The sequence below is a fragment of the Dipodomys spectabilis genome, unplaced genomic scaffold (genome assembly GCF_019054845.1).
Source record: "Dipodomys spectabilis isolate Male_0828 unplaced genomic scaffold, ASM1905484v1 ptg000231l, whole genome shotgun sequence".
In the NCBI taxonomy this organism is placed as follows: Eukaryota; Metazoa; Chordata; class Mammalia; order Rodentia; family Heteromyidae; genus Dipodomys; species Dipodomys spectabilis.
This window is the reverse complement of record NW_024870908.1, coordinates 2,736,045-2,763,818: the sequence shown is the minus strand read 5'-3', so window position 1 is coordinate 2,763,818 and position 27,774 is coordinate 2,736,045. Positions and strand designations below refer to the sequence as shown.

The 27,774-nt window shown below is 44.4% G+C and overlaps 1 protein-coding gene across 3 annotated transcripts in view; it reads right to left on the bottom strand.

Moving 5' to 3' along the window:
- Txndc11 (thioredoxin domain containing 11) overlaps positions 1-27,774 on the bottom strand; it is a 49,965-nt gene that overhangs the window by 11,018 nt on the left and 11,173 nt on the right. Inside the window, exons 4-8 of one of the 3 annotated variants that reach the window (XM_042698324.1) lie at positions 25,744-25,873; positions 19,534-19,627; positions 6,954-7,066; positions 4,800-5,000; positions 85-874 (exon numbers count right to left, since the gene is read on the bottom strand). In XM_042698324.1, coding sequence (XP_042554258.1) covers positions 85-874; positions 4,800-5,000; positions 6,954-7,066; positions 19,534-19,627; positions 25,744-25,873 — 1,328 coding nt within the window. Of the gene's footprint in view, positions 1-84; positions 875-4,799; positions 5,001-6,953; positions 7,067-19,533; positions 19,628-25,743; positions 25,874-27,774 lie in introns of those variants that run through there. The other 2 variants (XM_042698326.1, XM_042698325.1) reach the window with 2 other exon arrangements.

Below are 27,774 nucleotides of genomic sequence, written 5' to 3'. Positions count from 1 at the left end.
TTAGGTCAACCCTCTGAGCACCCTATGACTGGTCTTAGGTTAATGAAAACGCATTTGCCCGGGGAAGGAAATCGCCTACAGTACCTAGGGTGAACTTCATGAGGGCTTGCTTTGGATCCAAGATATAGTGAGACTCTTCTTTCACATCCACAATTGTGGCAAATTCTTTCACGTGAGTGGAGCTTGGAGCACCCAGTCTCTCTGCATATAACCAAAATAAATTGGAATCCAAAAGGTAGATGTTGAGGGTCTTGTTGGTTCTGCAGCTCAGGCCCGTGAAGGCTGTGCTAGTGAGGCCCACTTCTGGAAAGAGATACCTGTTCTCCTCAATGTGAGGAACGGGGCTGGGGGTGGTGGCCTCACACTTCTCCAGGGGAGAGAATGCCACAGCAGGGGTTTCGAAGGCTTCTTGCTCAGAATCAACGAAGCCTGCCACACCGCGGTGTATGGTCCTACAGCATGCAGTGCAGTAGCTGAAAGGGCTGTAGGAAGTTAAAAAATTGCTGCACTCCATGCTGCCCGATGCCACATGGTAAAAGGTCTGTTCCTTGAGGTAGAAGGAATCCAGAGCTGCCGCCATCTCAAAGAAGCTGCAGTGCGGCATGCTGACTGAGCTGGGCTTGGTGCCCCCCACCGTCTGGTTCACACACAGCTCGCACACATTGTGGGTCCTGGAGAAGGTGTGCCCCTGGGGCAGCACCACAGTGTTACAGCAGGGGGACGCTGGCCTCAGTGGGGCATCGTGAAGCGGGGCCAGTGGCTCCGGTGCCAGGGACTGGAGGCCAGGCATATCTACCCGCCGCAGGTGCTGAAGAAGCCGCTCCACCACCTGGTCCCTGTGACAGTTGTTGTACTCCAAGGCCACTTGGGTGATCTGAAAGAGAAGGGAGAGGTGGTGAGGGCTTGAGGACTGCTGCAGGAGACCGGCAGTCAGTGCCAAGCCTGGAGGCACTCTATGTGTAGTCACTGAGAAAACCATCACAAAACCTGCTGGCACCGAGAACTTTGTCACATTATCAACAAGAAACGAGCCCACTGGTTTTTTTTTTTTTTTTTTGAGCCCACTGTTTTGAAGTGGAGGCATCTTATAGATATTCACCTATAGCAGGAGAAGGAATCTCAAAGGCATGGCAGCTCAGATGAGGGGTTGGGCCAATGGAACAATGGGAATGGTCTGAGATCTCTCATAAGCATTTCCCCAGAATCTTCCCACTCCCAACAGTAGCTTTACTCCCACAAAAAGAGCAAGTTATGATCCAAAGGCATTTACTATCTCAAATGAAATAATGTGGTACCTAGAATCAAATCTCACCAGTAAGTTAAACGGTATCCAGTTACTCAAGACAGGGCAAGGTGGCCCCTGGACTATGAAGGGTGAGGCAAGAGCATGGTATGGGTACATACCTATCAAGAATCTATCCCAAGGGCTGGGAAGGTGGCTCAGTGGTAGAGCACTTGCCTTGCATGCCTGAGGCCCTGGGTTCAATTCCTCAGCACCACATAAGCAAAAAGAAAAAAGCCGGAAGTGGCGCTGTGGCTCAAGTGGTAGAGCGCTAGCCTTGAGCTGAAGAGCTGAGGGACAGCGCCCAGGCCCAGAGTTCAGGCCCCACGACAGGACCCAAAAAAAAAAAAAAAATCTATCTCAAAAAAGTTTTTAAGTAGAGCTGTGGCTCAAATGGTAGAGCACTCGCCTTGAGCTAAAGAGCTGAGGGACAGCACCCAGGCCCAGAGGTCAAGCTCCATGACTGACAAAAATAAAACAAAACAAAAAAACTAAGCTATTTGCCAGGTGCCAGTGGCTCACACCTGTAATCCTAGCTACTCAGGAGGCTGAGATCTGAGGATCACGGTTCAAAACTAGCCTGGGCAGGAAAGTCTGTGAAACTCTTATCTCCAATAAACCACCAGAAAACAGGAAGTGGCGCTGTGGCTCAAGCGGTAGAGCGCTTGCCTTGAGCTGAAGAGCTCAGGGACGGCGCCCAGGCCCAGAGTTCAAGCCCTTCGACCAACCAAAAAAATTTTTTTTTTAATTTTAAAAAAAGAAGTGTTTATATGTACACAGAACCATTCAAAGAGTATATTTTTAATTTAAAAAGAAAAAAACAAAAACAGGAACAAGCTTTATAACAATATTTATGGATTGACTCAAAATATATAGATTTTTATGGAAAAAATAAACTGTCCCAACCATTTTTGGTATTAAAATGTCACTTTAGATGAAAATTGCCATTTAAAATTGCTTGCTTTCCACACAGAAACAAACAGTTCCATCCTTCATGGAAAAGCTGTGGGCTGACGCAAACCTGAGTGTCCCTGCCCTCTGCCCATTCTGGAACTGCCTGTGCTCAACAGGGCAGCAGGGAACTCCCTTAGACACCACGCGGAACTCCACATCCCTGCCACCTTTCATAGAAATTAACTACGATTATACTCATCCAAGAAAACACAACCTGTAGAAAAGTCCTTTCCCCAGGTTTTTCATTCCTGTCTCTTATACAACATGCTCTACACATACACTTGAAATGGTTTCCACACTTAGCACTGTGATGCTAAGGAATTGAACCTAGGGCCCCAAGCATGCAAGGCAAGCACTCTATCACTGAACCACCTTCCCAGTCCTACTTTTCTAGAACCTGCTTTCAGGAAAATGTTAAACTATGGTCACAGGATATTTGGAGGACTACAGTTAGTTTATTCTGACTTCTCAGGCATTCCCCAAAGTTCTCTTGGGGTCCTCCACTGACAGCTCTTCCAGTAAGCACAGGCTAGGTCCCAACACTGCTGTGCCTCTTTCTGTCCTTACTCTGCCTCAACCCGTCAAGATCCTGGCTGCCCCTAAAAGTCTGTCTCAAACACTTCCCAAAGCCGCCGCCTCCCCTTCCTCTCCCCCCGCCCTGCCTCCTCCTCTTCTTCTTCTTCTTCTTCTTCTTCCTCTTCTTCTTCTTTCCAGCTCCCAGCTTTCCAGGGCAAGGCCTCATGGTGATGCCCTTGGATCATGGCCTGAGCCTAAGCCTGCACCTGGGCCATTGCTTCTCTGTGAGAACTATCAACAGGCTCTTATTTCCATACTGCAATAGCTCAAAGCCCAGAGAGCTGAGACTGCTATGTATCTTCCTTCCCCTGTGCTCCCCACACGGTGCTCATTAAGCTCTGGTCTGATTGGTTTGACTCAGAGGACCATTTGCTGCTTGCTTATGGACTTCACAACATGGGAGGGCGTCTGCTTTCCCGTCATGTCCTCTGTGCACCGAGAGATCCACCTACCTCCCAGGACCCTGGGAACCCAAGGAAGGGGCCACAGATAGAAATGTGATAAAAACAAGGCCTGTTGGCAGGTTCAGGAAATGGGGGGACTCCCTGTCTGGAAGAGCAGACTGGAAAGCCTTTAGGGTCCACTGACAGCCTATAGTCCAACGTAACTATCTGCAGGGAAGACAGCACCTGGGCTCCTGCCCAACATGCCACCCTACCCAGGACCTGGGCACACCCAAACCAGTCAAGAAAACCCTCTGGAAGCCTGTAGTCTACAGCAAAAACCCACAAGCACAGCCAGTGACTTGGTTGAAACCCTAATTTTCCTGCAAAGCCCACCAGGGTTTCCTGGGCCACAGTAGATGCCCAGCATGGGAAAGAGCTCCTGGGTTCATAAAGTACAAAGCTTTATTACTTCCTGTCCTTCTAAGCTGACGGGAAGGAACAAAACTAGTTTCTCTCCCTCCTGAGTCAGGACAGCAGCAGCCATCCAGAGGTTGCCAGTGGGATAGTAAACTTTTTTGGGGGGCTGGGGGTGGGGCGGTTGTGGGGCTTGAACTCTGAGCCTGGACACTGCCCCTGAGCCCTTCAGCTCAAGGCGAGTGCTCTACCACTTGAGCCACAGCGCCACTTCTAGTTTTCTGGTTGTTTATTGGAGATAAGAGTCTCACAGACTTTCCTGCCTGGGTTGGCTTTGAACTGTGATCCTCAGATCTCAGCTTCCTGAGTAGCTAGGATTACAGGTGTGAGCCACCGGTGCCTACTAACTTTAAGGCTCCAGAGCAGCAGGCACAGTGCATGTTGGCTGAAGGTGTGTCCACCGCTCCAGTGGCACTTTGAGGCTGAGGGAGAGGCACTGCCTGGCCTGTGCTATGCTGGCTGTAAAAATTGGTTTGGACCAATTAAGGAATCCTTGAGGGAAAGAAAAAATAAAACCCTAGTAAATTCAATTTAGCAATCCCATGCGTTCTCTGCTGACTGTGTCTGCTCTAAGTGCCCCCAAGTGATCCATGTATTAAATGAAGTCAAATCAGACACTGAGCGCTCCAGCAAGCAGTACAGGTGCAGGAGAGGGGGCAGACGCCTGGCAGAGGCTTGCTTCTGGAAACCACTAGCTACCAGCATGACAGGACAGGATTAGACAAACATGATATCCCACTGTCACTGCTGCTGCTCCTGACTACAGGGCTGCAAACTCCCAAGGACTGCTGGTCACCTCTTTTGGACCATGGTACCTTTAAGATCACACCAACCTTTGCCTATATTCCTGATACTTCCAAATGAGAAGCTCTGCCTCAGCTGCCTTGAAAGAGGGCTGTGTGGTCTTCCTTTGGGAGGCCTTCTGTCCTAGTCAACCCACACCTAAATAGCTGTCAACAGCCATGGCAAGAGAGGCTGGGGCACCCCTGTCTCAGCTCCAGGGCTTCTCTCTTCCACTCCTGGCAGCTACTAGGTGCTGGAGAAGCACCCTGAACATGGAAGGAGAGCAGTCTGTGCTAGTAAGGTTTCCCATTCCTCATGGGGACAATGGCCTCAGGGACGCTTACCTCATCTAAGAGAGGATGCCTTTCGGCTAAGGGGTCAAAGGGTATGAACAGGAACAGCGCTGGTCCCTTCTTCAGCTCGTTATTCAGCAGCAGACTCTTACCCCCATGGGGCCGCAGCCATCGGAAGAGCAGCTCCTGGTTTTCCGAGGCCCACTTATAGATGTTCTCAGCTGTGAAGTTCATGACCTCCCTGGGGAAGACCTGTGGAGAAGACAAAGGCACCAAGGATAAAGTAAAGCTAAGCAAGGAAAAGCCAGCAAAGCACCAGCACCATCTTGCAGAGGCCCAGTCTACCCACCCTGCACAGGAGGAAATGGAGCCAGAGGCATGGATGCCACTTGTCAGGAAGCCCACACTCAGCCAGCTTCTTCTCATGGCACACCCTCACAGTGGTCAGAATGCAAAAGTGGAAGCAGACAGCTGTCACATCACCAGATTTGCCTTTTTCCTCTTAGAGTCACCGATCCAGGTAATGCTCCCTGGGTGCTGATGGCTGTAAGGACCTTACTACCCTGACCAAGGAGAGCTATAGACGGGTCACTGGGTGTTTACAAAAGGACAAAGGCAGAGCCATAGGAATAGGAACCACAGAGTCAAGGACAGATTTATTTCTACTTTGGCTGTCTACTTTACTCCCTGCAATCCAAGTACCAGGCTGCACACCTGGCACAGAGCAGAGATTCAACAGCTCTCCGAATGAGTCAGGGAATGAATGACATAAGTTTGCACATGCCCAGATTACTTTGTGTATACAGATGAAGGAAGGAGGCACTGCTTATGCTTTGGTTCTCTACAACATTGGAACAAAACCTTAGACTGTTTTCAAAAGCCTAATGATACAAATCACTGGTTTCAATAGAGTTGCTCTGGAGGGTTTCACAAAATGAGAAATTTGACTCCCCCTAAAACATGTACATTTAAATGATCTCATAACAAAGATGACCACTGCTATTCCTTTTAAAAATTTTGCTGTCCCCCAAATATCTCATTCAATAAAGGGAATCAGTGGGAGTCACACAACTGAAACAGTAACCCCAATTTGTTTCAGTTCCCTCACAGTTCTACAGTTCTACCTTTTTTTTCTCTGTCCATTTCAAACGCCTTCCTCAGTATCTTTTACTGAAATGTAAGTGTAGGCCACAAATAAAGCATGAGGAGATGACAGCTAGGTAAGCAGATGAGGTGGAAAGCAGCAGCTGAGATGGGCAGCGGGCAGCTGTCATGGCAATGAGGCAGAGCCAGACAGGTGGAATTTGAAAGCACATCTAACAGCATCACAAACATCACATGAACACGGCATGTGTGGAAAACATAAAATACACTGGGCCTTGGGATACGAATGGTAAGAAGTAAAGCATGTCTATCTGAAGATAGGTAGGAGCTAGGGTGACTGGTTAAGTGAGCCTCACCCCCTCACTCAAGAGTCTGACAGGATCTACACGCTGAGCCAGAGGAACTCAGGTTTACGGAGCTACTGCACTAGGCAAGGGACCTGTGACCAGTGACACTGCCAATGATGTAAGAGACAGAAAACACTTCAGAAAAATAAGCTCTCTGTGACGGGCTGAAGAAATAGCCATCAATAGAGAAGCATAGGACTGCACAGGACACAGGTGGAAGCTCAGAGCAGCTGAAGGGAGCTTGGCTCACCAAAAAGTAAATGAAATTAGGGAACAAAGGAGCCGATGAGGAACCAAGGATCTAGGGAGTGAGATGCCATCAATTTGTTATTGTGACTTGACAAGAACTTCAAAACTCATTACATCAGCTAAGGAGAAAAACATGTCACATTACTGCTCTTCAGAAAAGAAACAGATGAACAAACATCACCCAATGGCCACTAAACCTTTGGGAACCAGGCCCAGAGTAACCATTCTCTCTCCAACTGATGAGCAACTCTGCAATCTCTTTCAAGAAGGACAACTACAAGGCTGTACCCAAACCTAAGAATACAGAGAACTTGCCGATGTTGATTCTTAATAAGAGCATAGGCTCTAGGTGGGCATGTAAGAACTGTCAGTTTGCACACAGAAAAACCAAGCTCACTTTCCTAGGGAAAGTGCCCATAGCCTTCATCCAACCTCAAAGGAGTCTGAGACCTACACAAGGTAAAGAACCACTGCACTAATACAAACGTGATTTCAAAATACTTACAAGTGATGTGTTGAAATGTCTATGTAAATACACACTTCCAGAGTGTACTAAGGATACCAGTTTCGCAAGATGTTTATTTGTGATAACCCCAAATCGTACTGTTCCTAGGTAATCTGAAACAGAAAATTTTCCTTTATTAAAGAGAAGGCCTAGGCCTCACAACAACCACAAACCCAATGATCCAGTCCTGCCACACAAATCCCCTAGAGCAAGGCTTTTTGGTAAGCTAGCATAGCCAGGGAAACCCTCTCTTCTTGGCCCTTCAAGTGTCCAGTCTACTGCAGAGAGGAATGGGAGGGTAACTGGGAGTCAAGCTCACTCGGGCACAAGTCTACATATCCACATATGACCATCTGAGCGATCTGCCACCCTATCCTACCCCCTCAACACCAGACCTACCTCAGGGTCAAGGCTCTTGCTTTCTACTTTATGGACATGGCTGGCTCATCTCAACTCCTGCCTGCCCAGCCCAACTACCTAGCAGCAAAGTCCCAGAGGAGGGGGCTATAGAGGAACCTTCCTTACCACTATGTTACTTCTAACTCAGTAAGATATACATAATCTTATTCATTTGCTTAGGTTTTCCTTGGCCTAACTACCTCTTCAGAATGTCAGTCCCATGAATAATTAAAGACCGTGTTTCTTACTGGTACCCTAGCACTTCAAGTAGAGCCTGGGCATACAGCAAAAGACTGAACAAATGCTTGTTAAGTGAATATGAATCTACAATACACAAAGAACTCATACAAATCACTAAGAAAAAGAAAATGGTTAAAATGGGCAAATCACAAAAAAGGAAATGTACACAGATAATAACTACATGGAAAAATTCAACCTCACTCTAAGGAAAGCAAATCAAAACAAAATACCAATTTTGACCTTTATGGTGCCCCAAATCTAGTATTGGTGACCGACCAGCCAACAGGGCAATGACTGCTCTGACACAATTTGGCAGAAAAGGGCCAAAGCCCATCTATGCACAAATACTCTGAGATATTTACAACAACACAGGGCTATCAATATGTCACACACCACTCCAAGAGTAGCTCCAACTACTCAGGAGGCTGGGATCTGAAATTCAAAGCCAGCTGGAGAGACAAATCTGTGAGACTCTTATCTCCAATTAATCAGTAAAAGCCAGAAAGTGGAGATGTGGCTCAAGTGGTAGCGGGCCAGCCCAGAGCAAAAAAGTCAAGCAAGAAGGAGAGTTCAAACCTCATTCAAACATGCACACGTGAGCACACACACACTCATACCTGTCTCCTAGCTATGTGGCCAACTCTGACACATGACCTTAAGGATACTCAGAAGGAGACATGTATCCAATCAAAGCAGCTTTAACCTGGGTGGTCCTACGTTGAGGCGCATGTCCATAGCTGTGCTATCCAGTTAGCTGGATGCCAAGAGCCACAGGTGGTCCTTGTACAATGAAGAATTAAGCCTGCGTGCTTTTCACCTAAATTTTAAATTGACACTTATGTATTAGAAAACTTTTAAGTATGTTTGAAATAATGTGATTGTATGAGACTCAATTTCTTCCCCTTCCCTGCGTGGGGTTCCCTGAGACTCACTTTTTTCAATGGTTAAGTTTTGCGAGAGCTAAATACTAAACATCGAGTACTTCCATTGAAAATCTGGTGTATGAATGGAGATGTGCTGTTCAGTGAAAAGTGTCAAAGTATATACTTCTCAAAGGTGGGATTAAAAAAAAAGAATAAAATATTTCAACAATTTTTAAACTGGTTACATGGTAATGTGGTAATAACATAGGTAACACTGGGGTCAGATAAATACAGTATTAGACTAACTTCACTTGCCTTTTTTTTTTGGGGGGGAGGGCATTGTGGAGCTTGAACTCAGGGCCCGGGCACTGTCCCTGAGCTCTTTTGCTCTAGGCTAGCACTCTACCAGTTTGAGCTACAGCTCCACTTCCAGTTTTTGAGTGGTTAATTGGAGATAAGAATCTTGCAGGGACTTTTCTGCCTGGGCTGATTTTGAACCGTGACCCTCAGATCTCAGCCTGCTGAGCTGTTAGATCTCAGCCTGCTGAGCTGTTAGGATTATAGGCATGAACCACCGCTAGCATCTTTTTAATATTTTAATGCCATCACTGGACATTTTTAAGCTGACTATGGTTCATAGTCTAGTGAAAAGATAAGATTGGTTTACTCAGGAGGAAAGTTAGGCTGAGAAGCTGTAGCTACGGTGAGGATGTCTTGGGGCAGGACATAGGACAATCCCCCAACCTCTGAGAAGGAGTACTACACCACGGATGTGCCCTCTCCTCCTGCTAGCAAGGCGGTGCTCCTCAAATCAAGGTTGGCCAGGGATGTCCAGAGGACTATGGATAAGTACCTTGCTAACTGAATGTGCCCCTGGAGCTCCTCCAGGAGACTTCTGTATGAGCTAATCTCTAGGGATTATGAAACAAAATGAAATGTCAATTCAAGAAAAATATGATAGCCACTAAAAAAATAAACCATGATGAGCTTCAGAACTAAATACCACTACATTACGTCACAAGGCACTTAATCAGCATGTCTGAGAAGTCACTTACTCCCTGGGGAAATTCCTCCTTGATTTTACACAGGGAAAGTGACATTTCAACCGGCAAGGCAGTATGACAGTACATAGTACCTTCCATCTGCTTGGAAACAGTTTGCAAGTTACTCTATCATTTTTATTAATTTCTGTTTTCCCACTTTTCTCTAGGAGAAAAATGGGGAGAAGGAGAATAATGGGATTACATAAAAGGGTTCTGATTTAAAAAAAAAAAAAAAACTGCCTCTCCAGTGTGACTGAGCAGTTCCCAGTCACTCCTTTGAAGTGCTTTACAACCTGTTACTGGATGACTCCACACACTTCCAATGGTAACTATGCCCAACAAATGAAAACCCTCTAAGATGGTAACAGAACATAGCACTGTGTCCTCACTGAATGAACTCGTGCTAGGATCTACATTTCCCTCTAGAAATGGGACTTTGAATCTTGTCTGTCTTCAAAATTCTCCAAGTGAAGCACAAAACAATTACCTAGAAAGAAATCTTGCCTCTGGGCACCACAGCAAATTCTGATATTTGCCAAGATGCTGCTACAACAAACATCAACAGCTTAACTGTGACCTTTTTCTTTCTTATGGGTCTGTATATTCCTTTAGGGAAAATAAACTGAAGCTAAGTATGCACTGTCATATACACTTAACCTGACAGTAAAACACATACCCTCGTACCAACCATTGTCATTTAGTAACAACTGAAGCACAATATCAACTTGACCTCTATTCAAACACTTCCTTTTCTTTCCTTCTCATCCATTTAGAAGGAAGAACTTTCCAGGCTAAATTTGTTTGCCTAGCAGACCACCTCTATCTCTTTCGGGCTGCTCTAGGATCTCAGTACTTGGTCAGCTGTAGGAGGCCTGACACATTCTTCCTCACCACAAACAATCCTCTAAAACTGGAAAAACCAGCTGAGGTCACGGCTCAAGTGGTAGAGTGCTTGCCTAATAAGTATAAGGCACTGAGTTCAATACCCCTCCCACTAAAATACCAAAATAAAACCGATTCTTAGCTCCCAGGACTACAGACTGGCCCTTGGCCAGTGACAAGGTGAAATGTCCCTTTCAAGACTCCCTTGTTTTTCAGCTGGGAAACCTGAAAATCAGAGTAGGGGTGAGTGGGCTATCATAGCTAGTTGATACCTGCGGTATATAAAATGTCACGTTAGCAAGGCAATACTTAATACTTACACAGATTCTTGACTAGGACTTAAAAAATGAGGAGGTCAGGCTGGGAATGTAGCTTAGTAGTAAAGTGCTTGCCTAGCATGCATGAAGGCCTAGGTTTGATTCCTCAGTATCATATAAACAGAAAAAGCCAAAAGTGGGGCTGTGGCTCAAGCGGTAGAGTGCAAGCCTTGAGCAAAAGAAGCTTAGGTACAGCACCCAGGCCCTGAGTTCAAGGCTAGGATTGGAGAAACACACACACACACACACACACACACACACACACACACACACACACACACACACACACACACACACACACACACACACACACACACACACACACACACACACACACACACACACACACACACACACACACACACGAGGAGGTAACAAAAGACAGTCCACTGAAAGTTCTATCACAGGCAAGGTTAGGAAGAGATGTACTTTCTACCTTCTGCCTCATCCCAGAGGAGCACAACAGCCAAAGGCAGAACACAAATAGAGTAGGGTGAGAAAGGAGGGAGCCTCTATACGAGGGGTCTGGGTTTGTTGCTGTGTGACTAGATGCTACTATAACAAACAATTGCCAACTTACTGGCTTAAATACAACACAATCTTATCTTAAGAGTTCTGCAGATCCGAAGTGTAAAATTGAGTCTCACTAGGCTAAACTCAACCCTGCCCTATCTGCAGAGTGTGTTCCTTCTAGAAGTTCCAGGGACCCCTGTCTCCTGGCCCTCTCTAGCGCCTTGGCTGCAGCCTCTTCCTCCATCTTCAGAACTATCAATAGCCAGGCAAGTCCTCACTCCACATCACTCTCGTTGCCTGTTCTGCTTCCAATTCTACTTCTAAGAATCCTTCTGTTTACTATGGGCCTGAAACAGCTATTGAAACTGCTTTTACTGAACAGCATGGACTCCTTATTTGGGCCCATAGTTAACTAAAATCTGGAGGAACATGTGGCCTACCTCTGTCTTCATTCTGTTTCTGTAGTTTTGCTCGCTATAGTTACCACACAGTGATAATGACAAGATTATCCAATCCAACAGAGTGGTCCTATAACCTGTTCTACTCAATGACCCACACAAACATACTGAGCAGTCTCTGGGTCCTTCTTGGTTAGCAGGCCCTTGTTTTTCCAAAGCCCTAGAAAAAAATACACATGCAGGGGAAGACAATGCTACCCTCCAGGCTCTGTGAAGCTGTTTAAAAAAAAAATCACAAGCCTGTAATCCTAGCTACTCAGAAGACAGAGATCTGAGGATCACAGTTCAAAGCCAACTTGGGCAGGAAAGTCCATGAGACGCATATCTCCAATAAACTATTCCAAAAAAGCAAGAGGTGGCACTGAGGCTCAAGTTGCAGAGTGCTAGCCTTGAGCACAGAGGCTCAGGGACAGCACCCAAGTCCTGAATTCAAGTTCCAGAACTAAGAAAGAAAAAAAAAGTGCTTAAAGTGCTCCAGAAAAGCTTTCTTTATAAGCAACTATATGGAGGACCCTGTGTCCCAACTCAGCTCTACCAGATGCCACCTGGCAGAGCAAAGGGAACATACATGCAATTACAAAGAGCTCATTAGACTAGTGGTCACCCCTCACTATCCAGATGGGGGATTAGGGGCCTGGAGGTTTCAGGACCTCATACCAGCAATACCAAAACCTAGGATGCTCAAGTCTCTTATGCAAAATGGTGCACTAACATTATAAGTAACACACCCAAACCCCTGCACCATTGGAACATAACACATCCACAGCCCTGGTACAATGTCCATCACCCCTATATTTCCTACCATGCCTCATATAATGTGATTCTCACACAAACAGCTGCTGCACTCTATTGTTTGAGGAATGACAAGGAAAAAAATCTGTACACATTCAATACAGAGGCAATACATATTTTTAAAGAGACAAGGTTATATATTATTGTCTACACCAGCCCCAAATTCCTGGGTTCAAATAATCTGTCTCAGCTCCCTGAGTAGGCAAAGTTTTTTCAAAATTACTTTAACAAAAGTAATTTATATAATTAATCTGTGGACATAGCCGGCCAACTGTACTTCCCAAATGTGTTCCTAAGAAAATCGTATGCCACAAGGTTCCCTGTTAACTAAGATTATAATTCCCAAAGGGATTATATGGCAGAAAGGAAGGGAAATACTAGCTGTGGGTAACAACTCACTGTATTTTCAAGCCACTTAAAACTATATGAGTTATGATTCATTAGGACTGTAGTATCAGGGCCCAGGGAGAAGCCAGTGGAGGGAAGACAAGCATGGTCTAAGCAGGGCTCCGTGCAGCCCTGCCACAGCCCTGCCACACACAGTGCTCTCACTTTGCGGGCTCAAACTGAGAAGAAATGGTAGGGACCCAAATGACTTGGGTTTTTGAGACAGGGTCCCGATTGTGTAATCCAGGCTTGCCTCCATCTTACAAAATTCTCCTGTCTCTACCTTTTGAGAGTGCTGAGATTACAGGCATGCACGCCACGTCCTGCAATCAAGCGACACAAAATCTTTTTCAAGTCCTTTATTAGTCATTCATTCACCTCGAGTCACGTACAGTGCACAAGGACAGGAAAATAACTCACTCAATACACACAATGTCAACAGCTCCTGCTGTGCGGAAGGGGAATCCAGCCAACACTGAGAAACCCATGAGGAGCAGGTGCCAGTGCTACTGGAAGGAGAAGAGGAAGATGCATGCATGCAGGCAGTCAAGTAACATAAATTTCATGTGTAGATGCTCCTTCCAAAACAATAATGAAAGCTTGGGATGCTTTCAGCAAGCTTAGTTTCTAAGGTATTGCAGACTTTATTCACAGGTAACATGTAGTTTGGTCTTATAAAATAAGTGTTTACTCTCATCTCTACTCTCCTCAAATGTTTAGGTAGATAAACCCAAACAGAAAATTTAACTTTTTTTATTCCAAACTTACAGGCCCAGCTGAGAAAAAGGGTAAGGGTAAACGCTCCAGCTTCTGAGCCGCTGCTCCCCCTTTGTAAATCAGATAGAAAGCAGGATTGAAGTTTTCTGTAAGGACTCGGGATGTAACTTAGTGGGGGAGCACCCACCTAGCATGCACAACGTCTTCTCCAGCACCAGGAAAAAGAAAGTTGCAAATTTTCTTTTTTAAAAGTCTCCAAATCATATTAGAATATAACATTTTACCAGAACACATTTTTATAAAAAAAACAATGAAATATTCATAAGATTAAAAAAAATTTAAATTATAAGCCCTCTACCAAGCTTTCTTGAGGCAGAATAATGCAGGCTGGGTGCCAATATGGAATGGTTCCAAGGGAAGCAGCTGTGTAGACTAAGAAGAGCAGGCAAAGCTTCTGGAACACACAGACTGCCAGCCCTCACTTCATCACTTGGCACTTAGAAACCATTAAACATTAATAAGTCCTGTAAGACTTGCTATGAAAAATTAAAACAAACGTTTAAATAAATGGATGATAATGCTTCAAACCTAAAAGGGGAAGGTAAATGATACCACATCTAGTATCTCCAAGTCAATTAACATGTTAAATTCCAACCAAAACCCAGATGAAGACATGGATGGATAAAGAATATTCTGTAGAATATCTGAAGTAGAGGAAGTGAATGAAGCCTACACTTTTCCAGGAAATCACAACTTATAAAGCAACAAATTTTATATTTACTCCTATGAAAACAGATGCCTAGACCAAGAGAAAACACAGGAAAAGACACAAGCATATGTGCATGTATTTTGTGGCTAAGCAAGTACCAGCCAGATAACAGGAAAGAAAACATCATTTTGTAAATAAATAGCACTAACCAATTAGTTAATGAGAAGGGGGGAAAAAACCTGCATGTTGCTTTGAGTCAACTATAAGCAAGTAGTGTAAAGTTCCAAATAACTTTTAAAAAGAATGTAAGTCATCATATTTACAGAAAAAAGAAGAAAAAGAACCAGAGATTTAAATACATGAAAATATAAATAAAGACTAATGCTAAACTTAAGGAGGCTAGGAAAATAATGGGTAGAAATACAACCCAGAGTCCCACCCCACCACCTAGTAAGTGGCCTCTATCAACTGGTAGATTAGCACCACGGCAGAGATCCACAAGTTGAGGCCAGAGACAGTGGGGAACAAAGGAGAGAGTTAAAACAGAGAGAAAGCAACTGTGGCAGTGCAGAGACAGTATGTGAACGCTCCCTGCTCTTCCTTACCGTCATGTGCAGATCAAACAACAGACAGCATTGGAGGGGGGCGGGGTGGCACACAGAGCTCCACTCTCACACCCGAGAGGCAGGACTGAGCTCTCCTCTTGGCATCCCGGCACCAGCACACTTCCAAGTTATTTGCAGACTGATGACCAGGTAGCTTCAAAAAAATGTAGACCTAAGCTAAGTGCTAGTGGCTCATGCTTGAAATTCTAGAGACTCAGGAGGCTGAGATCTAAGGATTGCAGTTCAAAGTCAGACTGGGCAGGAAAGTCCCTGAGACTCTTATCTCCAATTAGCCAACAAAAAGCTGGAAGTGGAGTTGTGGCTCAAGTAACAGTGCTAGCCTTGTGGGGTAGGGGTAGAGGGGGCAGGGGAGCTAGGAAGCAGCATCCAGGCCCTTGAGTTCAAGCCTTAGGACTGGTACAAAAAAGATAAGAGAAAAAAGAAAAAAAGACAGAACTCAAGAGTGTCCTGACTTTTTTTTTTTGGGGGTGGGGGGGTCCGGTCGTGGGGCCTGAACTCTGGGCCTGGGTGCTGTCCCTCAGCTCTTCATCTCAAGGCTAGCGCTCTACCACTTGAGCCACAATGCCACTTCCGGCTTTTTTCTTTTTGCTTATGTGGTGCTGAGGAATCCAACCCAGGGCCTCAGGCATGCAAGGCAAGTACTCTACCACTGAGCCACCTTCCAAGCCCCTGTCCTGACTATTTATATGACAGTTTCAAAAGAAAGCATTAATCTGGGGGCTGGGAAGGTGGCTCAGTGGTAGAGTGCTTGCCTTGCATGCATAAAGCCCTGGGTTCGATTCCTCAGCACCACATAAGCAGAAAAAGCCAGAAGTGGTGCTGTGGCTCAAGTGGTAGAACACTAGCCTTGAGCTGAAGAACTGAGGGACAGTGCCCAGGCTAAGAATTCAGGCCCCATGACTGACCAAAAAAAAAAAAAGAAAGAAAGAAAAAGAAAAAGAGCCAGGCGCTGGTGTCTCACGCCTGTAATGCTAGCTACTTAGGAGGCTGAGATCTGAGGATCACGGTTCAAAGCCAGCCTGGGCAGGCAAGTCCATGAGACTTTTATCTCCAATATACCACCAGAAAACTGGAAGTGGCACTGTGGCTCAAGTGGTAGAGCACTAGCCTTGAGCGAGCTAAGGGACAGTGCTCAAGCCCAGAGTTCAAGCCCCATGACTAACCAAAAAAAAAAAATTATTTTACTGGGCTGGGGGATGTAACTAGAAGTGTTACAAGTGGATTCAATCACTAGGACCAGCAAAACAAACAAACAAACAATCAAAGCAGGGCATCTGTTTTCTACCATGATCACCAAAACACTTCTTCACATCAGCTGTACAACAAACAAACGTTAAGTGTCTCAGGTCCTCATTATTTATTTATTTTTTTTTTTTTTTGCCAGTCCTGGGGCTTGAACTCAGGTCCTGGGCACTGTTCCTGAGCTTCTTTTGCTCAAGGCCAGCACCCTACCACTTGAGCCACAGCGCTACTTCTGGCTTTTTCTGTTGATGTGGTACTGAGGAATCAAATCCAGGGCTTCATGTATAATAGGTAAGCACTCTACCACTAAGCCACATCCCCAGCCCTCAGGTCCCCATTTGTACAGGTCCCCGTTTGTACAGGTCCCCATTTGTATAGACAGTGTAAAAAGGATCTTGACCTAAAACTGTCATCTGCAACCCCAGCGTAAGAAAAGCACCCACCAACCTGGTGCTAGTGGCTCATGCCTGTAATCCTAGCTACTCAGGAGGCTGAGATTTGAGGATCACGGTTCAAAGCCAGCCTGGGAAGGAAAGTCCGTGAAACTCTGATCTCCAATTATCCACCAGAAAACTGGAAGTGGCGCTGTGGCTCAAATGGTAGAGGCTTGCCTTAAGCTGAAGAGCTGAGGGACAGCGCCCAGGCCTAGAGTTCAAGCCCCACAACCAAGAAAGAAAAGAAATGAAAAGCACCCATGGCCGGGCGCTGGTGGCTCACGCCTGTAATCCTAGCTACTCAGGAGGCTGAGATCTGAGGATCGCGGTTCAAAGCCAGCCCGGGCAGGAGAGACCGTGAGACTCCTATCTCCAATAAACCACCAGAAAACCGGAAGTGGCGCTGTAGCTCAAGTGGTAGAGTGCTCGCCTTGAGCTGAAGAGCTGAGGGACAGCCCAGGCCCAGAGTTCAAGCCCCACGACCGACAAAAAAAAAAAAAAGAAAAGCACCCATGTCTCTCACTGCACATCTGCTGCTAATATAAGACAACACTGTTGAACTGCATAGTGTAAGAAAGGAAAGCCCACATGCTCAAGGCAAGATTTATTTTAGGTAATCCTTCAGAGAGCATGCATTAGGGAAAATACCATTCCAGATTCCCCTTTTTGTTTCTCAAAATGGATCATTAAGCCTAAGTGGGAACTTGGCCATGTATACACACACAGCAATGGAATGAACTGGGATGATTATAATGAATCTTGGCTCCTATGAACATGTATACAGACAGGACCTCATAAAATCAAGTAGAATCATGGGGTAGGGAAGAAATAGAGTAGAGATAAACCAGACCACACTATGAGGGAGTCTTCAAACAGTCAGCTGTCAAAATTAGCAAGATCATTTTGCATTTTCTGTTTGCATTTTCTGGGTGCTAGGAGTGGAACCCAGGGCCTTGAGAATGCTGGAACTCCAAATGTGCTACCCAAACTGTACCTCAGAGTCTATCCCTAGGTTATGTGTTTTTTTCTGTTTTGAGACAGGGTCTCTCTATGTTGCCCAAGCTGACTTTGAACTCCCAGGCTCCAATTATCCTCCTACCTCAGCCTCCGGGGTAGCTGGGACTATAACTGTATGCCATCACACCTGGCACTTTCCCTCTTAACTCCATTCTATCCCAATCTTGCCCTCTCTCAGTCTAAAGACTGAAAGGGAAAAAAAACGGCTATTTTGTATCCAGGTTGGAAGCCTCTGAATAAAAGTTGAGGATGAGCTACTTGTTTCACAGTAGTACAACAGAATAGCACACAATATAAGCTAACCAAACCCTCCCCTATCCTAAACATCCCATTAGCTCAGGGGCTTGAATGCTACATCATCTCATTGAATATCTCTAGGTAACCTTTATAGAAATTTTAAGGCAAGGTCTGTTTTGAAAGGTCTTAATTTTCCACAGAGAGCTTTGAACATCTGCTTCTGAATGTATTTAAGTTGCAAGTGTTTCGTTTTCTACCTTAGGGTCACTGAGTTTTCTTATCACGTGAAGCTATAGAGTGCCAAGTCTTTCAAGTGGACGGAAAGCCTGCTTTCTTCCCTGATGACTCCCAGATAAAAATGTGAACACAGTAAATTCTCTAGGCATAAAACCTTGAGAGAGAGAGAGAGAGAGAGAGAGAGAGAGAGAGAGCTGTGTGTGTGTGTGTGTGTGTGTGTGTGTGTGTGTGTGTCTGCCAGTCCTGGGGCTTGAACTCAGGGCCTAAGTACTGTCCCTAAGCTTCTTTTGCTCAAGGTTAGCATTCTATCAATTGAACCACAGAGCTACTTCTGACTTTTTCTGTTTATGAGATACTGAGGAATCAAACCCAGGGCTTCATGTATGCTAGACAAGCACTCTACCACTAAGCCACATTCTCAGCCTGACAGTGTATATTTTAAAACAGTTGTACAATTGTTTAGTGTGTTGATAATAAGCTGTTATAATTCAAAACAAAAACACCTGAAGCAATCCAGTATCCAGTAATAAAGAGATGGTTGCATTCTCTCTGTGGATCTCCTGGCTAAGAGGATACTAATCTGGTTACTCAATGGGCAAATATTGATGGTGTCTCTGCTATGTGCCAGACACTGGAGAGAAACACTAAACTGAAGCCACCCTCAGAAATCTGAGTCTGCGAAAGCAGAGTGACATTCAACAACTCATCTAGTAACTGCTGGAGAAAAGGCAAGCTATGAAGGGCTAGGAAGGTAACAACAATTTAGACTGGAGGAGGACAAGTTCCTAAACAGCAAGATATTAGTAATTACATTTTTCAGCTGGCCCCTAAAGGTTGCATAAGAGATTGGTGGGTGTAGAGCTGAGCCTGTCTACTGTCCAGTGCAGGTGCAGGTGCAGGGCCAGAGTGGTAACAAAGAAGAAGACATGGACGTGTCCAACAGAGCTGGCAGGCGTGGCCTCATGACAGGACACATCCATATGGAAAGATGACATCTGATGCAAACAGTGGGAATCCAAATAATACAAGACTCAGCTAAATCCGTGAGGTATGAGTGCAAGAGGAAATCGGCAGCATACTTGGTGCCATGTCATGACTCTGACATGTGAAAAATAGCCCTCCAAGAAGTGTTCAGCTAAGTTACCTAACAGAGCAGGTAACTAGTGAAGACCCTGTGCAAAAACTATAACTGGGCTAAAAATGACTAGAATACAATACATTTTTATTTTAAAAAATACCAAGTATATACTTGTAGGCACCATATGATCAAGCTATATGTCCTGAAAGCTAAAGAGAAAATAATTGAAATAGTACTGAACTCTACTAATAATAGAACACTACACACAATGTAATTATGTACTAAGAATACACTGAGAACAGTAATCAAGCAAAGTAGGAAGTATAATGACAGTGAATATACATAAAATGTGCGTGTGCTAGGACTGGAGGCCTGACAGGTCAGCTCACCTTTCTTCAGAGAGTGCAGGGCTGAGGCGAAGAAGGTCAAATAGCCGGGAGGCTGTGGCGAGCCGCTGAACTCAAAGTAGCCCAGAACCCCAGGCTGCAGGAAGAAGACACAGGCAGGTCAGTGACAGACATTTGCAGAATTAGAACATCTGACCAGTGCAGTGTGCTGTGCTTCCCTCTCTAGGAAGCCCGAGGAAGGCTGGAGCTGGGGGAACTTCATCTCTTTGTGATACCACCAGGGAGAAGGGATGGAGCCCCAGCAGTTTCAAGGGTGGTCCCAGAAGCTGAACTTCTTTCTCCTTCCCCAGGCAGAGATTTTGGCCTCTGCTGCAAGCTTTTCCAGCCCGTGGCTGGAAACCTCACTATGTATAGATGAGGGGGTGTGAAGGGAAGGAATGCTCACTGCCTTTGTTGTCACGACTCCAGGCGAGCTATAGCAAAATTGTGTACACCTTTTCCTGGGTTTAGTTTATACATACTGTTCAGTTCAAGACCCCTTGTTGATTTGTATTCCTGTATGTAGGCCTGGGAGATAGCTTATGTTACCTTCTGCCTTGCTGGAAGCCAGGCTTTACTGAATGGCCTCCCCTAGGATCAAGCCCCCAAACTATCAGGGCGAAGCCTCCTCTCTGGCCAGCTTAGTGTGCCCTCTTGCTCTTTCACACTCACACTCATTGCTACCTGCTCCATCCCCTGCTCTAATCTGGGCAGGGAGGTCCTGCCATTTGCTAACCTGTGAACTGGCCCCACAGGGATCACCCGCCTCCTGTGACTCACTCTTTGGGAGTCCTGTGGGGTTCTGCCCAGTTTGGTTCTGTGATAATCTGATCTATCTATGAAAGCTCAATTGTAAAATGCCCAAGGAAAAAGTACTGTGTCTGGAGTCAGAAGGCATAAGCTTGCCAAATACAGTGGCTCTTACTCTGTCATTCTAGTGGCCAGAGAGGAGATAGGAGGATCAAAGCTCAAGGCCAGTCCAGGCAAAAAATTGGTGAGACTATCACTCAAACAATAAGCCAGGCATGGTGAAAGGTTGGTTATAATCTCAGCGATGCAGAAGGTTAGGTAGAAGAACCACAGTCTGAAGCCAACCTTGGACAGAAAGAATGAAACCTTACCTGAAAAATAACTAAAGCAAAGAGGGCTAAGGTATATAGTGCAAGGTGGCCCTGAATTCAAAACCACAATACTATAAAAAGAAGTGCGGAGCAGGGCGCCAGTGGCTCATGCCTGCAATCCTAGCTACTGAGGAGGCTGAGATCTGAGGATATTGGTTCAAAGCTAGCCCCAGCAGGAGAAGCCCATGAGACTCTTATCTCCAATAAGCCAGAAGTGGCGCTGTGGCTCAAGTGGTAGAGTGCTCTCCTTAAGCTGAAGAGCTCAGGGACAGCGCCCAGGCTGAGTTCAGGCCCTATGACCACTACCACCACCACCACCAACAACAAGTGCAGGAGGATGAGGAAAAGAGGGAAGAAAAGGAAGAAGGAAGGAGAAAGGGAAGGAAGAAGACAAACCAACTCAAGCTGGTTATTTTCTGTGTGTGCTGGTCTTAGGGCTTGAACTTATAACCTGAGTAATGTCCCTGAACTTTTATGATCAAGGCTAATGCTCTACCACCTTGAGCCACAACTCCACTTCTGGCTTTTTGGTCATTAATTGGAGGTGAGAGTCTCATGGACTTTCCTGCCTGGGCTGGCTTCAAACTGAGATCCTTAGATCTCAGCCTCCTTACTAGCTAGGACTACAAGTGTGAACCATCAGTGCCTGGCCTATGCTGGTTCCTCCCCTCTCCCCCCCAATCCTGGGACTTGAACTCTGGGCCTGGACTCTGTCCCTGAACTTCTTTTGCTCAGTAGCATTCTACCACTTGAGCCACAGCGCCACTTCCAGCTTTCTTGGTAGTTTATTGGAGATAAGAGTATCACGAACTTTCCTGCCCAGGCTAGCTTTGAACTACAATCCTCAGATTTCAGCCTCCTCCTGAGTAGCTAGAATTACAGGGGTGAACTACTGGTGCCTGACCTAAGCTGGTTCTTTGACCAAAGAAATTCACCAACAGGACACACAAAATTATTTTCATCTTTCATTACCAAACAAATGAGGAATACAAATTCAATGACTACATATGATAATTAGAGGATATATAAATGTGAAATACCTGCTATATATAATAGGTTAAATAAATTCTAAGGGCTACTTGCCTGGGGTGCAGCTTGCATGAGCAAAGGGCATGATTTTGAGTTCTAGCACCTACTAAAAAATGTTTTCCTGTTTGGTGTCTATGTCCATGCTATAACTCTATGAAATAGAGACTCTCTTGTTCATAAATATACTTCCACATCAGAAGGTGCCTGACACAGAACAGCAAACAATTTACAACAGGGACAAAAAAGTAAAAAAGCTGGAAGTGGCGCTGTGGCTCAAGTGGTAGAGCGCTCACCTCGAGCTGAAGAGCACAGGGACAGCACCCAGACCCAGAGTTCAAGCCCAATAACTGACCAAAAAAAGTAAAAAAGTAACTAAAACAAAGCTCCTCCTTCAAGTTTGTAATTTAGCAAACAGCAAGACCCAGCCAGGTGCTCGTGGCTCCCGCCAATAATCCTAGCAACTCAGGAGGCTGAGATCCGAGGACCGCAGCTTCAAACTAGCCTGAGCAGGAGAATCCATGAGACTCTTGTCTCCAATTAACCACCAAAAGAGCTGAAAGTAGAGCTGTGGCTCAAGTGGTAGAGCACAAGCCAAGCAAAGGGGCTCAGAGAGAAAGCCCAGGCTCTGAGTTCAAACCGCCACCACCACCCCCCAAAGAAAAAAAAAAATTTAGCAGCAAGACCTAGTGAGTGGCAGAGCATAGCCTGACCTAGCTGATAAGTTCATGCCACTCTGTGGTGTGGTGTATTTAGCGCCGTTTTAATGAGCAGGTGAAAATCACCTGCAAGTAGTACCAACCACATCCAGCAGATGGCACACACCCTTCTCCATGTGCTTTTACTCAATGCTACCTGAAATACTCCATTTCAAATGTTAACACTCTCACCTAGAAAATACAAAACTGTTTTGACTGTTTGTGCTGTAAAGCTATGCACTCACAGAGGTAGCTCTCTGCTCAACATTCAGGTGGAGATTTACATGTAAATTATGTAAATCATATATTGACAAGCCAATATTGTAATACTGGGAGGTAAGCATTCTAAGTTTTCTCCAAAACCTAGATTTTTCTCTCACCTGGCAATTAACCTAACTCTCACTCCCTCAAAAACAATCCCAAGCCTTTTTCAATCCTACTTAAATTTAAAACACTTCACAAGACTTTAAGAATAAATGAATGTCCAGGAGCTGGTGGCTATAATCTTGGTTAAGAGGCTAAGATCTAAGCATCACAGATCAAAGCCAACTTATGCAGACAAATCCCCTGAGACATTCTTATCAACAATTAACCAGCAAAAAGCCAGAAATGGAAGAGTGGTTCAACTAGTAGAGTACTAGCCTTGAGTGGAGAAGCTAAGGGACAGCACCCAGGCCCTCAGTTCAAGCCCTATGACTGGCCAAAAATAAACAAATGAATTAACAGATGGATGAATGAACGAACATTAACCAGCTGTTCTGAAGTAGGTAAATTGTGTAAGTTCGCAAAAAGATTTATAAAATATTTTACAAAATAAAAGTTGTTTTGTTTTTTTCTCTGAGTTGTAAGGCTTGAACTCTGGGCCTGGGTGCTGTCCCTCAGCCCTTCAGCTCAAGGAAAGTGCTCTACCACTTGAGTCACAGTGCCACTTCTGGTTTTTTGGTGGTTTGTTGGAGATAAAGAGTCTCACAGACTTTCCTGCCCAGTCTGGCTTTGAACCACAATCCTCAGATCTCAACCTCCTGAGAAGCTAGGATTACAGGCGTGAGCCAACAGCACCAGGTACAAATAAAAGTTTTAAATACTAATACCATTACCATTTTGAGGGTTGAGGTACAAATCAGAAACTTTTAAAAGAATAAAAAAACATTACTCACATAATACCTAAGATAAATGAAGGCCAACACCTTCCAAACTTTTCTATCATGGAAGAAGATTCAAATGTTCAGAAAATAATTAACTATTTGAAACTTTAACCTCTAGCTAGATCCTGAAGTTTCAATTCTTACACCTGTAATCTTAGCTACTTAGGAGGTTGAGATCTGAGGATGATGGTTCAAAGCCAGCCCATGCAGGAAAATCCATGAGACTCTCAAATCTAACCACCAGAAAACTGAAAGTAGTGCTGTGGCTCAAGGTGGTCGAGCACTAGCCTTGAGCAAAGGAGCTCAGGGACAGCACCCAGACTCTTGTTTAAGTCCCATAACTGAAAAAACAAACAAAAAACCTTTCAGTCCTGCATTTTTCTGATTTGGAGATGGAGTCTCTAGTACTTTTTTTGCCCAGGCTGGCTCTAAACAAAGATTCTCAGATCTCAAGCCTCCTGAGTAACTAGGACTTCAGAAGTTGCCAGCTTGGATATGAACTTTCCTTTTTTTCTTTTTTCTTCTTTTGATGCTGGTGCTGGAGCTTGAACTCAAGGCCTCTCACTCTCACTTGTTTTTTGGCTCAAGGATGTTGCTCTACCTGTTGAGTCACACCTCTACTTCTGGCTTTTTTTGCTGATTAAGTGGGAAAAAGTTTCATGAACTTCCTTGCCTAGGCTGGCTTTGAACCGTGAGATCTCAGCCTCTTGAGTAACTAAGATTACAGGTGCCCAACACCAAAAGAACACTTTTTATCAGTTTTATTACAAAACAATTCCTTATAGAAGTGGGAATTCCAGCTGGGTGCCAATTTATGAGGCTGAAGGTGGTGATAGGGAAGCAGGAAAGAAGCCATATTACCAAAGTTAGGAAACAGGCTGTAAGACCTTGAAGCAGCACACACTCAACAAAACAGAAAGGGGCGGAGGGTATGGCTGAAGTGGTTCAGAACTGGTCTAGCAAGCATGAGGCCCTATCCTGAGTTCAAAACCCAGCACCATCAAATAATTTATAAATAAAACAGAAAAGAAATACCAAGTTTTTAGAAAAGCCCAGCTACAACAAGAAAAGATAGAGACAGGCACCAGTGGCTCACAGCTATAATCCTAGCTACTCAGGAGGCTGAGATTGTAGTTAAAAACCAGCCTGAGCAGGAAAGTCTGTGAGACTCTTATCTCCAATTAACCACCAGAAAACCAGAAGTAGCATTGTGGCTCAAGTGGTAGAGTGCTCACCTTGACCTGAAGAGCTGAAGGACAGCGCCCAGGCCCAGAATTCAAGCCCCACAACCAACAAAAAAAATAAAACAAAACAAGAAAACCAGGTACAAGAGCTTGGAAGGTGGCTCAGTGGTAGAGTGCTTGCCTTGCATATATGAGGCCCTGGTTCAATTCCTCAGCATCACATAAGCAGAAAAAGCAGGAAGTGGTGCTGTAGCTCATGTAGTAGAGTGCTAGCCATGAGCGGAAGAGCTCAGGGACAGAGCCAAGGCCAAGAGTTCAGCCCCATGACCAACAAAAAAAAAAACACAAAAAACAAAGCAAAACAAAGCAAAGGTAGGTCACAGAAACTTGCAGCTGTGTGTAATTTACAAGATAATTTTCATATACTGCAGTGAACTGAAACAAGGTATAAGTTTGCTAAAAATTGTCAAGCAAACCACAAATAAGATTTTGCTGTTTTCTAGTCTCTTAATTTCATGTGCCCAAACCATCCAAGATCAGCATCTGAATGCATTGAACTGGGGATCTTATCTATAATTTGAGCTTATTATTGCTGCAACTCTAAAGGTACATTTTTAATGTTTTTGTTGTTGTTGCTGCTGTTGTTTTATGCCAGTCCTGGTGCTTGAAATCAGAGCCTAAGGGATATCCGTTAGCTTTTTTACTCAAGGTTGGTATTCTATCACTTAAGCCACAGCTCCACCTCCAGCTTTTTGGTAGGTAAGTGGAGATAAGAGTCTCCCAGACTTTCCTGCCCACGCTGGATTCAAACTGTGATCCTCAGATTTCAGCCTCATGAGTAGTCAGGACTACAAGCATGAGCCACTGGTATCCAGCATAAAGATATTTTTCAATTAGTATGAAAATGTCGTAATGAAACATACCACTTTGTACAATTACAACTATTGTACAATACTGGAAAAAAGCCACTTTTGATATAAACAATGCAGTATAGAAATAAAAGGTCTTGAAAACAGACAGGAGATGTTAAAAATGGTACCTCATAGTTTGAGAGAAAATCTAGTAGCTCCGATTGAGATGGGATGTACAAAAGGGGCTTCATCACCCGGCGGATAAACTTCTCAATGTAAACAGCACTCATGGGGCCTTTGTATTCAATTGGTCCAAAACTAGTGCCAAAAAAAAAGAAGTAAAAAATAATTATAATGTGCACAAACTGCAATGAAGAACTAAAATCATGAATACCACAGAATGAAAATGTCCCACTTTAGTATCTGATGGGTTCACAGGTAAACAGCTGCCGCTTAGAAGTGACTGCAGGTGTAATTAAGAAGCAACAAGACCCAACCTTGTCTTGAAAAGCAAGAAAACAGAAAGAATCTCTACTTTAGATACAAGGAGGTCCCAGCAGCTGTTAGCCTTCTATGCGTTTAGTTCAACTGCAAATTAAATCCATTCTAACCCTCTGAAAGTAATCAATTCCCACAAAATGTTTATAAAACCAAAAAGCATGGCCCTGGTACTAAGCCCAGGCTCAGGGACTCCAAGACTTTAAGACACAATTTGAGTAGATACTTTCTTCATGTCACTTTGCCGTAAAGAACAAGGTGGGCAGTGAACCCCCAGCCTACTAAGTAGTAGCTGTTTAGAGCCAGAGGGAATCGGAAAAACATACAACAGTGGGACCCATCAGCTGCACTGGACATTGACCAAAATGAACTAAGCAACTCAATGGCAGCGATGGGAGGGAGGGAACGAGTGGGAAAGAGGGAACAGCTGACAGTATGCAAAACAAAAGAAATGTACATATCACCCAATGTGGAAGAAATAACTATTGCAAAGCTCGTGAACTCATAAATGTTATAGACCATGATTGACAATTTGCTCCATGAAAGTTAGAAGGTGTCTATGACTTTAACTAAGCATCACTATCCCACAATACTGTGAAATTTGGGAAATTTATGTAAGCACTTAATCACAATAAAAATTTTGAAAAAAAGAAAAGAAAAGAAGTAGCTGTTTAATATTATCTCAGGTACATATATATGTTTGTATATATGTATATATATATGTATGTGTGTGTGTGTGTATATATATATATATATATATATATATAATTGCAACAGAAAAAAGTCTTCCTTTCCCTTAGGGCTTGGGGGGGTGGGGAGCTGATGATCCAGTGCTGGTCAGTGATAAACTACCATTCAGTTGTCCTCTAATCTAGTCAGCTTCCCGCCTGGCTCTCAATAGCCTCCCAAACTAATCCGAAACAGGGCCTGGCTGTCTCCATCTTCCAAACACGGCCAAATGAACTAAAGGGAAGGGGTATAAAATCCAGCAAGTCTGTAACATTCCTTCCTCTACACAGAAAGTTTATGGTTAATAGCAACGACAGCCAGAGCACAGTAAAGAATTTTATTCATCCTTGGTTATAAGAATACACAAGACAAACACAATTCTCCATTGTGCATTGCAGAATGATAGCAAAGAAACAGTGTGAGAAAAATAAACCAGCATTCCACATGCATAGCTGGAACTCAAGAGTTAAGGCCACAAATTAGCTCAGCTTAAAAACCACATTATCACTACCAATCCCATCAACCACTAACAAATTATAATTTCAAGAAAAAAGTCATAACTTGATGCAATTGCTTACACCTGAAATCCTAAATACTTAGGAAAGGGATCTGAAGGATCAAATTTCCAGCCAGCCCAGGCAAAAAATTAATGAGACGCTCTTAAACCAATAAAAAGCTGGGCACAGTGGCACACACTTGTTATCACAGCTATATGGAAGTGTAAACAGGAGGGAAGATTACAGTTCAGGTCAGCCTAGACATAAATGTGAGACCCTAATTCAAAAAGCAACTATACCAAAAAGGGCTGGGGGCTGTGGCTTAAAAAAGCACCTGCTTAGTAAGTGCAAGGTCCTAAGTTCAAACGTCAGTACCACCTAAAAGAAAAAAACAGAAAAGTATCTGGTAGCTTGCTTTGCAAGCCATACAATGTAGTAATTGTGTATTTGAAACCAATTCTGTAATATACATAATGATGTAAAAAGTGAGAAAAA